This window comes from Equus caballus, chromosome 5 (genome assembly GCF_041296265.1).
Source record: "Equus caballus isolate H_3958 breed thoroughbred chromosome 5, TB-T2T, whole genome shotgun sequence".
NCBI lineage: Eukaryota > Metazoa > Chordata > Mammalia > Perissodactyla > Equidae > Equus > Equus caballus.
The window spans coordinates 82,625,545-82,638,253 of NC_091688.1; the positions used below are offsets into that span (position 1 = coordinate 82,625,545).

The 12,709-nt window shown below is 36.6% G+C and overlaps 1 protein-coding gene across 6 annotated transcripts in view; it reads right to left on the minus strand.

Moving 5' to 3' along the window:
• Positions 1 to 520: 520 nt before the first annotated feature.
• SH3GLB1 (SH3 domain containing GRB2 like, endophilin B1) overlaps positions 521 to 12,709 on the minus strand; it is a 37,196-nt gene continuing 25,007 nt past the window's right edge. For 3 of the 6 annotated variants that reach the window (XM_023641728.2, XM_023641725.2, XM_023641723.2), the window contains 4 exons: positions 8,854 to 8,943; positions 8,354 to 8,454; positions 1,383 to 1,611; positions 521 to 989 (listed from right to left, as the gene is read on the minus strand). In XM_023641728.2, the coding sequence (XP_023497496.1) occupies positions 882 to 989; positions 1,383 to 1,611; positions 8,354 to 8,454; positions 8,854 to 8,943 (528 nt within the window). In that variant the 3' untranslated portion in view covers positions 521 to 881. Of the gene's footprint in view, positions 990 to 1,382; positions 1,612 to 8,350; positions 8,455 to 8,853; positions 8,944 to 12,709 lie in introns of all 6 variants that reach the window. The other 3 variants (XM_023641727.2, XM_023641724.2, XM_023641722.2) reach the window with 1 other exon arrangement.

Below are 12,709 nucleotides of genomic sequence, written 5' to 3' on the forward strand. Positions count from 1 at the left end.
ATATACCAGAGAAATATAGTAATACTTTTCAAGGACTAGGTGTTTTTAAATTTAAAAGAAACCATTCAGTAGTGTTTAATAATACAAAAAACCCCAAAATAATCCATCAAAATATAGTACAGTCATATGCCACATAACGATGTTTTGGTCAATGATGGATTGCATATATGACAGCGGTCCCATAAGATTAGTACCATATAGCCTACATGTGCAGTAGGCTATACCATCTAGGTTTGTGTAAGTACACTGACAATGGCATGAGGAAACTGCCTAACGACGCATTTTTCAGATTGTATCCATCATTAAGTGATGCATGACTGTATTGAAATCATTCAATTTCTGTTGGAAAACAAGGTAAACATGGTATAATTGCATTTCTGTTTATGGGAACATTCGGAAACATTATATTCTTCACAAAAGAGATTTAGATCCTAGAGCTCTTTTTTAAACCAAAAGTTTAAAACAAATTTTAACTTTATTCTTTGGCTATTAATTATACCTAATAAATGAGTCACTGATATCAAGTCACAATAAATTTATTGTACATAAAAGAAAAAGCTTGCCATTAATGAAAAATTCAGTAGAAAACAGTTCTTCTGCTTTAAGTTGGGGCTCAAAAGTAGAAGCTGCTTATTAGTGAAACCTCAGTAGAAAGAGAATTTTATAAGAAAACATTCTTGGCATGAAAGCTCTAACATAAATTTTGTAATGAAATATTTACCATGCAACTTTATTGGCAGAAAGGCGAGTTTCTGATGGTTGGTATTTTCTCTTTAGTCTCTTAAGACATTAACATGGAAGATACTTAAACCTGCTATATTTAGAGTTAATTGTATATAAATACGGTGTCATGTTGGGCAATCTTTCCACAGTCCACCTATTTAATTGAGCAGTTCTAAGTAGGTAATTGGCACCCTGCCCTTCTGATTTCCCCTCTCCCCCATTAGCCAGTCTGAATCCATTCCAACGACACTGAACACAGTGATCACCTACAAAATAAAACATTTCCAGTTATTAAATGTATTAAAAAATAAACACATAGAAAACTAATCAGATTTGTATTTGTTTAAATTATTCACTATCAAAGGACTTTAAACATTATTACCAATTTTGCTGAAAGATAAAGAATTTTAGTAGAAGTAGCTTTAGAAATCTTCCAGTTATTTAACAGTTAAAAGTTTCAAATATTTCTGTGATATACTATTTTGTTAAAGAATAGTAGTTAAAATTTTATAAAATGTTAATGTAACAATTTGAAATCTGTGAAAGCTTTCATGATAAACAATTTCCAGATAAGTAATGAGGAATTTTGCATCTTGTTATAATACTAGAAGGTATGTCAATATATGATATAATCTTCTTCTTATACCCACGTTACTCACCTCATCTGCCAGAAGTGATAATTCACTACTGTTTGCAGCATCATAATCATAGAGCACCCTGGCCTTCCTGCTGCCACTACACTCCTTAAGGTCAACAAGGTTGGAAGGAGACGCGATTACTAGGCCACTTGTGGAAGTCAAGGCAGAAGAACCAATCACATTTGACGAAGCAGATGGCATAGGTGCCACAGAAGTCTGATTGTTGTTACAATGATAATTGGATGGAAAACTGTTGAAAAGAAAACGGCCAATTATCTATTTCCAAGTGACCAAAGCTCCTGAATACCACCACTTGGTGGCAGTGTTTACTTTCTACCAAACTCCACTTTAGATAAAGACTTAAAGCTGTTAATATTTTAATGACACCGTGTGCTGTCTAGCTTTTATCCCTCTTGGGCCAATTATACCAGAGAAAATTCAGGTGGCTTTCAAATACAAATCCTTGAAAGTATGTTTTAAAGCTGTTGTTACAATTATAAAAAATTTTCAAAAAAGGCAATGGCTATTTTTTCCCCAGAAAAAAATGAGTTTATCCTTAAAACATTTACAAAAACTTCTATTAGCGTGTTTTATTAATATTTTCCTCCCTATGTGAATTGTTAAATAAAAATGTCAACGAAAAACTACTTAAATATTGGATATACCACAAGAGTGAAACTTTCTGAAGTTAATTCTTTGAGAAATAGTTGAATAACTGAGCTTTTTTATAAAACTGATCTAATCCCATTTTCCTATTCATTCAAATGACAAATATTTATTGAGTATCTACATGTCCAGCATCACTACCACAAGCTGAAGACAAAGATGAGATGATGCCATTCCTTTATGGACACATAGACAAGTGAAGAGACTGACATCCAAATAATATGCTATGAATCTGATTATCATGATGTAGACCTAACAGGAGAAAAGGGCAGATGTCACAAGTTTATCTTATCTTCTATTTTTTAGGGGAAAAAAATAAAATTTTTATTAGAAATCAGTGAATAATAATTGTGATTAATAATTTATAATAAATTTATAATTTATAAATAATTTAAAGATAATTAGAATTTTCAGTTTATTGCAAGGCTACTGTTTATCTAATACTACTACTAAATGGAAAATAGTATAAAATGGCTGGCCTATAATCATTCTAATCCAACCATTTCTAAAGTTGAAAACTATCTACGAAAAGTCATATTTAAATTTTAATAAATCTATTAGTTAAAACATAAAGGCCCCATCTGGTAGGGTGGGTGAAATTCATCCCTCCATAAAATACAATTTCCTTCTTCTGTTTATGACCATCGTGCCATCTGGAAATCATAGCCAGCGGCAAAATTCCCTTTATCTTTAACTTTTTCTTTAAACCTTTCCTTCACTCCCTCATGCTTGTGTTTATCTCCCACACTCCTTTTATCATTGAGCCTAGAGGTGGATGGAATAGAAGTTCTATATTCCTCATTACCATCTCTAGACTCTTCTCCCTAACCCGTTGTACCCAATCTTTTTTTTCAAATCTACTTTATTTTTATTTACTTATTATTTTGGTGAGGAAGACTGGCTCTGAGCCAACGTTTGTTGCCAATCCTCCTCTTTTTGCTTGAGGAAGACTGTTGCTGAGCTGTCACCTGTGCCAGTCTTCCTCTATTTGTATGTAGGTTGCCTGACACAACATGGCTGATGAGTGTAGGTATGCCCCCAGAATCTGAACCTGTGAACCCCGGGCTGCCAAAGTGGAGCATGCTGAAGGTAACCACTAGGCCACTGGGCTGGCCTCCTACCCAATCTTTGTATTTCATGATATTCAACTATATACTACCCACTATCTCTTGCTGTAATCACCTACAGATGCCTCATTTCCTTCCTTTCATTTCTAGAAGATTTTAGCTCCTGGCTTACTGACATTGTATCTTAATTCTTGGTGATTTTAATATCCATATAGATCATTTTTCCAAGACTTTGGCCTCTCAGATCCATGAACTCTTCTCTTCTAGTGATTCTGTGGACCCTAGTTCAACCAACCATTCCCACTGTCTCATCTAGACCTTATCAATTCCAATAGCTATAACCCTTCTAATAAGCACAATTTCCAATATCCCATTCTCTGACCATCATTTTTTCTTCTTTCTGGTACTCTCACTTCAACAATCCTATCTTGGATCTATGGTCCTACCACAGATCTACCCTTTATGATCCTACCAACACTCCCTTCATATCCACGGTTAATTATTATAATCAACCCCTTGCATATGCCTTCATCTCCTCTGCCCCTCACTTCATTGTACTCATTTGGTAAAAATCTCCCTATTTACCTACTCAGTATCCATGTGTCTACTGTGACAGGAGAAAAATAAAAAAAACATGTTGTCTTGTCTTACATTCAATTTATGAGCAGGAACTTCAAATGGGTCCACAGTGCTGCCTGGCAATTACATTACATTTCTCTAGTTCATTCACTTTTCATTCTCCTGATGACTATTTTTATACCCTTTCATCAATCCTCAAAATTCCAGCAATTCTCTCCTAACACTCACTCTCAGCTGATGAGTCACTTCCTTTTTAACTGAGAGGAAAAAAGAATAATCAGCAAATTTCCATGCTTTTGGTCATCTCTCGTCTTACTACAGATAAGCCATCTATGCTCCTAAGGCTAATTTCTTCACATGTGCACAAAATCTCATCTTCTTTCTCCTTCCAAGAATATCACACTAGCAATTCTTCCCTTTCTTTCCCACGTTATCATATTTTCTCCATTTACTGTATCATTCCCATCAGCTCATGAACATTCTCTTATTTCTCCTATCTTAAAAAACAAACCAAAATCTACTAGACCCCATTTTGTCCTCTGGCTACTGCTTCATTTCTCTGTTCCTCTTTAGACTCGAGCTCCTTGAAACACTCATTACCACAGTTCCTCTCCTTTCATTCTCCTACGTTCCAAACAAACTTTTGCCCCTACTGTTCCATCAAAACTACTCTTGTTAAGGTCAGCAATGACTTCAATGTTCTAAATCTGGTGGTCCATTAACAGTTCTCATTTCACTTTATCTAGTGATCACAGTGGATCACTCCCCTCCACCTTCCTACATCATCTTCATTTGACTTCCAGGCCACACAGTTTACATCTTACCTCACTGCTCATTCCTTACCCATCCTCCTTAGCGGTTCCTCAGCTCTCGGTGTTGCAGGGCTGCAGGGCTTCAGGGCTGAGCCTTTAGTCTTCTTGCTCTCTACCTATACTTACTCCCTTGGTGACTTCATCTTGATATGCTGATGACTCTAATTTATATCTCTAATTCATCCCCCAAACTCTAGATTTGCATATCCTAAAACTGGATATCTCCGCTTAGATGTTTAATTGACACTTCAAACTTAATATGTCTAAAACTGGGCTTCTAATATACCTGACATGCCCTCCCCACCCCAACTTGCTCCTCCTGAGGCATTCCCCATTTTAATTAACTCCACTCTATTCCTTCAGTCGCTCAGGCCAAAAACTTGTAGTACTTCTTGACTCCTCTAAGCCTCATACACATAAAGTCTGTCAGCAAATCCTGCTGGCTCTACTTTTAAAATATGCCCAGGGTTTGACCACTTCAATCACATCTACCACAGTCACCCTGATCTAAGCTACCATCCTCCCCTGACTGGATTATTAACTAAATTTTGCAATAGGTTCCAAACAGGTCTGTCAGCTTCCACCCTAACATCCATCCTGAACTGAGCAGCAAGAATGATCCTGTTAAAGCCTCGAATCAAATCATGTCACTCCTCAGCTCAAAACCCTCCAAAGGGTCTTCATCTCTGAGTAAAGGCCAAAGTCTGAACAGTAGCTTCCAAAGCTCTACATGTTCCAGCTCCCTGTTTCCTTGATGCCTCTCCAGCCAAGCCCTCCTTGCTGTTGCTTGAATTTAACAGCTATGTACTTGCTTCAGGGTTTTGGTACTTGTGTACCTTCTCCTGGAGCATCTTCTCTCAGATACCTGCATGCTTTGCTTTCTCACATCTTTCAAGTCTCTGTCTTCCCTGACTACTGCAAACCTCTACCCCTAACTGCCCTGCTGTATTTTTCTCCATATTATTTATTACCTTCTAATATATAATTCACATACATATTGATTTTCTATTCCCCTCTACCCCCAAACAGAACGTAGGTTCCATGAAGGCAGGGATTTGGTTTGTTTTGCTTACACTGTATCCTGTGTGCCTACAATAGTGCGTTTTTAAAAATTAAAAGTAAATGTTTCTCTGATAGATAGGAAGGATCCTAATAATAAAAAGAGCTAATTCTTACTATAGGTTTCACTCTAAAGTTAAGAACATGTTTCCTAGCGTCCCTTCCTCAGTGAACTCAGCTCCTCAGCAGTAATTAAATGTACACATTTCTGAAGATAAAAAAAAAATAAGCCCTCTCCCCCAACATATGTGTGTGTATATACACACACATACGTGGTTTTTTAAGTCTCTAACCACAGGATTTTACTTTAAAATTTACCACTATAATTAGCCTTAGTTTAGCCACTCAGGTTTATTTATGACAATTTTGGGGAATTAATAATGGTCAAAACAGGGGCTGGCCCAGTGGCGCAGTGGTTAAGTGCGCACATTCTGCTTTGGTAGCCCGGGGTTCGCTGGTTCAGATCCCGGGTACGGACATGGCACCACTTGGCAAGCCATGCTGTGGTAGGCGTCCCACATATAAAGTGGAGGAAGATGGGCACGGATGTCAGCTCAGGGCCAGTCTTCTTCAGCAAAAAAGAGGAGGATTGCCAGCAGATGTTAGCTCAGGGCTAATGTTTCTCAAAAACAAACAAAAAATAATGGTCAAAACAACAACAAAAAACAAAAACCAAAAACCTCCAAAACTGAAAGACCATTTTCACCTTCTAAAAACTTCTGACACAGTTAAAAAACTGTAGACTTCCTGCTACTGTGGCTTGATATGTTAAAGCCTCCCAATTATTTAAAAATAAAATACACTTACTAATCTTGTGACTAGTGCTTCTGTTTCCTGTAAAATGTGGATAATAATAGTACCTGACTCACTTGGTGTGAGTATTATAATATTATTACATATGAGGTGTCTGTCTAGAAGAGTGGCAGGTGGCAACTGAAGCCCTGACTGATTGCTATGAGTTAGTTACTACTGCTGCCAACACTGCTGCTGCAACCATTAACATTATCTCCTCGTTCTACTCTTCAGAAAGAGCTTTTGAATTTAAGTGTGCGTCTGGATGATTTTTCAAGTTCTACATGTGACTATTTCTTTATGCTGTCTTAAAAAGCATAACCTGCAGCAAATTAAAGGCCTAAAATTTTCTCCACTCTCTATCATTGGTCCTTACCAGTAATATAATTCTTTGAGGGCAGAGAGACAAGCTAGACCCTCTTCCCTAAAACAATAGCACTGGTTTCCCTTTGTAATATTTAAGCTTATCCTTAAGTGCAGCAATAGTAGATTTTGTTTGAATGGCTGAGTTCCAAACATTTGTGTGGTTTTAAGCAGAATGCAAGTATGAATGGTAACAACAGCAACCACTCTGCTGCACTCCCAGAGTACCAGTCCAAGGTGAAAAGGAAGTACTAAGGCTTTTTGGGCTTAAAATGGTTGTAATGATGTGGGGATCTGCTTTCAGATATTAATACCACTAACAAAACATCAAATATGTGGAAGCATAAATCCTTCTGTAAATCCTATTAGGATAACCAGTGGTATTAAGCTACATCTCATTTTTAAGATCTACAATTGGTTTTGTAGATATGCCTATTTTTGTTCTAGGTCTAGTTTTGAAGGATTAACACAAAGAAATGCTGAAGTGATGGTTTTTTTCCCCCACTTTATTCCTTGAAATAACTTCTCTTGATATTCCTCCTTCAAACGTCACATATCACTCCCCTGCTTTAATGGTTACTCACTATATAAACCCCAAATTCCTTTCCATTACTTACTTTAAAGGGCATTCGTGACGTGACCCTGCTTCACTCTTCTAGTCTCACCTACCATCCTACTCTTAACTTGAACACTATGCTCAAACCAGAATGAACTACTGTCAGTTTCCTGAAACTCTCACTCTCTTTCTTCTGGCCCTTTAATATACATGTTCTTCCTCTGCCTAGAATACTTGTCCCTGCCCTTTTCTTCATCTAGATGATTCCTACTAAAATAGTTTCATCTGTGAAACTTTGCTAGACCCACCTGAGTCACAGATGTCCCTCACAGTAACCTGCACTTCTTCTTCCTTTCTACATATCACATGGCCTGTCCACCTATGGCCTGTACTTTAACCTAGACCTTACGTGTAGTGAGAAAGGAGACCATGTTTGTCCTGTGCATCATTTTCTTTCCAGTGTTACCTTACAATGTGAGTTCCACAGGGGTAAGCATTTTTGCCTAGTCTGTTCACTGATGTAATCCCAGAGTACAGAAGAGTGCTTAACATTTGGCAGGTGTTCAATAAATATCCGATGAATGAATGATTGAGCTATGTGCTTTACATGCTATTGTTTTGCTTTAAAGTATATTACCACACTCAAAACAACAACAACAATGGGCTTGAGGTCTTACAGACTATTCTAAAACCATTTAAAAAAAAAAAAACAGTGAACAAGTGAGTAATGAATAATATAAATTAGTTTATCTGTAAGGGAAACTAGTGTTAACGTAATTATATATTCCTCAACCAACTGCAAAGATATTCAAGAGAAAAGTGAACTTCACTTTTAAACTTTCTTTATATAGTACTAAAAAGGTATTCACTTAAATTATCTTCTTATTCCTGTTAACAGTCTTCTGTGCCAGAAGAGCTCAAAATATTTGTTACTGCAGAAGTCTGATTGTTTTCCTTAAAGAAAAAAAAAATCTGATTTTAAGCAGGCTAAAAAAGCCTTTAATTCTTTTAATCTTCACCTCTAATCATTAGTTCATATGCAAAAATATGAGTTTCTTCTCTTATCAGGAGTTTCAAGTGTGAAAAGGAAATTACCACCTTCCCAGTTGTTTCTGGAGGTCTAACATGTACTGGTAACACTGTGCATAGTAAGTCATCTGGGCTTCCACAAAGTCATTCAGACAGCGGAGGTGATGGGCCTGTAAAGGAAAGCTACAGTCACTTCTTAGATCTAGAATCTACTTAAAGCGGCAAATGCTAAGGGGACACAGAGCACAACATTGTATTCAGAGAGAATTACCAGTATTTAGTATTTTACTACAAGGCTTATTCAGACCAAGGCTTACTGACCTTGGTCAACAGTATAGTAACAAAATGTTCAGTCAACAAAAATCATCAACTGGATGTGAGGATGGTGGGAGAACTAGGTGATGAGGTGTAAGCAAAAATTTAAAATATTTCATGTATCTTGGAAAGGGCCACAATTTAAATTTCCTTCACAAGTGAGTGGAAAGGAAGTTCAGTTTTTCCTCTCAAAATTGCCTTAGGACTATCAAAGTCTTTTGTTCCAAATGAATCTCCAATGAATGAACACTCACATGTGTACTGCTGATTCCCTCTAGCAGAAGTCTGGTAATCTCTGCTTGACGATCAAATTCACTCTGAGTTATTCTTAATTCCTGTTCAGACTTAAATTGGAACATAGTTTTAGAATCTCATTAGAGGACTTAGTCCATTTTATGTACATTCTTTTAGACAGTTAAAAAAATCCCCCAAACCAACCCCAAATGATAATTTGGCAATTCCCTTTCTCTGCTTTGTATCTAAACTGGTCCTAAGTTTCTAGACCTTGGCTTTTCTATATTACTCAATCTACACAGAACTAACTCATTATCAGTACTTGACTCAAAAGAATCTATTAATCCCAAAGCTTAACAACATACACATAAAAGTCTAGAAAACTACTGAGACAGTCAATATATTTTCATACATTTTATAGGATCAATATTGCTAAACTTTAACATTTTACAAAGTCTTAAGGTTACTAGTTTACATGTATAAAATAATATTGCAAAAAATTCTCTATTATTACTATAGTTACTTTACTTTGAAGTTAAAGATAGCCTTCAATCTCAAATGAAAAAACTTCAGATTTGTGAAGCCATAGCATTTTAACCTCTTATGTTTGGTTACCAAATATACAGTGGTTTCTAGAAACAGAGTTGTTAGGTTCCTTCCAAGGATTCTTTGTCCTACAAAAGTGCCTTCTTTCCTTTTAGTTTTCCTTCCAAACTTTGCATAAAATATGCCTCAAGCAGAAATATTATCTAGGATTTTTCTGCAAGATATGCTAGGATTTTTCTGCAAGTTTATGGGTGACCTTCAATCAGTGGTTTGCTGGTAAACTGGCTCTCGAGGAAAAAAAAGCTCTAATGTGCTGATTTTCATGGTACAAATACTTCCAGTACAGCTGATTTCAAGCTACCAAAGTAAAGTCACTGACCTTGGAGTTGGGAAGAGGTATGTATAATAGCATACCATTACTGGCTTCAACTATTTGATATAGGTTTAGTGCTGGGACAAAATAGTTCACTAAATAATCAGCATTATCTAAAATTAGTAAATACTGACAAAAAAAAATCCTCTCAAACTTTTAGCCAGAGTTGGTTGGTAATAAGTGAAGAGGAGAACATAAAATCTCACAGCTCACTGAAAATAGCTTATCCCAAATTGGGAATCTCTATTGGTGATAATTTCATTATAATGATATTTTCTACCATCTCTCCCAGGAAAAATAGCTTTCTCCCCATCCAAATAATTACAATATTTCTGAGACTGTGGTAAGTATAAAAACAAGGTCTGCACTTTTTCCTTTCACACCTCATCTCCCTATCCTTCATCCTTTGGTGGCAACAAACTAGTGAACCAGTCAATAAGGAAGCAGCAGCAAAATAGATAACCAGTTGCTATCGTCATTCTCATCCCATTGGCAACAGACATGGCAGAGGGGGCTAAGAATGGACCATGGGACTGGATTTATGGAAATAAGCTTGAATTACTCAAGAAGTCAAGGGTTAAAATTAAATTTACTTGACTAAAACCAGAACAGATGGTGCTTTGATAACGGGGCTGAAGTAAGCTTCATCTGGAAGCTAGTATGAAGCAGAAAAAGTCTCAGGAGAAGAAATGAACCAAGGTTCACCCTAAGGAAAGTGATAAGGAAAGCCCAACACTTCAGTGCTACATCTGCACTATTTACTATTCTGCTTGGTTAAATACAAAAATGTTTTATTAATAGAAGTAAACACAGCAAACCCCCAAAAAATGAACCTTGGAAGTAAACAAGAGTAGTTCCATGTAGGTCTTTGATTATAAAAGTACAATTTGATTTAATAGCCTTTAGTAGAAATGATAGAAAAACCTACTAAATGGCAATATTTCTGTACAAGGTATAAGCAAGTAAGCTAAGTAGCAGATTAAAAGTGACCAGGAAACCTGAATGTGAAGTGGAAATAATGTTTTAAAGCTAAGAACACTGAATAAAAAAAATGTAAAACGATCTCATTAAGGACAAGGGATCAGTCTATGTTTGAACAAAATATTATTTAATTGTGAAGAAAGTTACCATGTTACAAAGACTAAGAAGTCATTCTTCTGCACAATCTAGACTTTATCTTTAGAAAAGGTAAATGACAGGAAGGAAAGAAATCTCATTTCTTGAACAAATTTCTCAGTGTATGTCTGGGGTGACTGCAAACAGTCAAATGTCCCAAACAATCTATACTTCTGACATGTAAAACCGATCATAATAATTAATCTGAGAGGCTAAAGTTACTGAAATTAGGGTCAGCATAATCAATGTACCTAAGAAGAAAATGAGCCATATTAGAAAGACAGAGACAACAGGTTTAAAGAAAGACAATGAATTTAAAGGGTTTTTATTCTGTCCTCCAGAAGATCTCATTCCCTGACAATTTTACAATTAAGACGTAGAGTTCTAGGGAAAAGACTTTCTTTCTTTTTTTTTTTTTTTTTTTTTTTAAAAGATTTTATTTTTTCCTTTTTCTCCCCAAAGCCCCCTGGTGCATAGTTGTATATTCTTTGCTGTGGGTCCTTCTAGTTGTGGCATGTGGGACGCTGCCTCAGCGTGGTTTGATGAGCAGTGCCATGTCCGCGCCCAGGATTTGAACCAACGAAACACTGGGCCGCCTGCAGCAGAGTGCGCGAACTTAACCACTTGGCCACGGGGCCAGCCCGGGAAAAGACTTTCTATTGCTTAGACTTACTGTTACTGGGCTAACTGATCTAGAGTATATAATAAGCATAACTTGTGTCAGGGAAGGAAGAAGAGTTCTTTTAGGATGTAACTTGGAAAAAGGGCAAGAATTTATTGCTCTGTGATATCAGGACTGGATAACTATAAACCAGATATTTTGGCCATGCTTCTGAGGCATTTGCTGTGATAATCTTGGTCAGTGTTACCTAATTTTTCTATGGGCTTAAATCTTAAAATATTCTAGGAACATGAAGTTTTAAAATTACACATTTTAAATTCTAAAAACGACAGACATGAGAAGTACAGAAGAAAAAAACCTCCCCAAATCCATTGATATATTTAAGTCTTTTTCACATATACATAAATAATGTAAATATTTGTTTCATGAGTTTCTTTCCATTTATTATATCAAATATTTCCCAAACTTGTAGAGACTGCAGAACCAAATCAGAACTTTTTTGGTGTACTTGTATGCCAACCAAAGGGCAGAAACTCTGGTTTTTTTGTTCAATCTATATTCTCTTCTGTGTTACTCTGCCCCCTTTTCATGCTAGAGGTTCAGGAAGAATCAGAGGCCAGGGTGGAACCATAACTAAGTTGATGAACAGATTCCACGAAGGGCGGGGGGAGAGCACTAAGTCAAGAATTCCACATTGGATTTCCAAGTTACAGAATCAATAGCTCTGTAACCCATGCCTGAGAACAGGCTATACAGTCAGCAATCCTATGAAACCAGAAAATAAAAAGTTAACATTTATAAAACCATTAACAGTCAGGGGCCACAATTACTACCTGCCCTCAATTCCCAGCACTGTTTTCAGCTGGAGGTCAGATTTTGGTGGGCCTGAACATGAGGAGTAAATGAAAAATGCTTTGGAAGACCTCAAGTAGCATTTGAAACAAATCTGCATTAAAGTCATAATTTTCTTCCTTAAATTCTTGCTTAGTTACTTGATTTCCCAGCCCAGAGAAGATTAGAAATGGCAACACAGGCAGAGGGACTGCTAGTAGCAGTCCTATGGACAGCCTCTAAAAGTGACAGTCTGACAACGAGGGAGGAGACCACACACTTCAAACACAAACAACGATCCAACTGTTACACAGTACAATAATGGATATTCATAAGAATAACCCTAACTTTAAGTGAAATTAAATATTTGCATCCTGAATTTAATGCA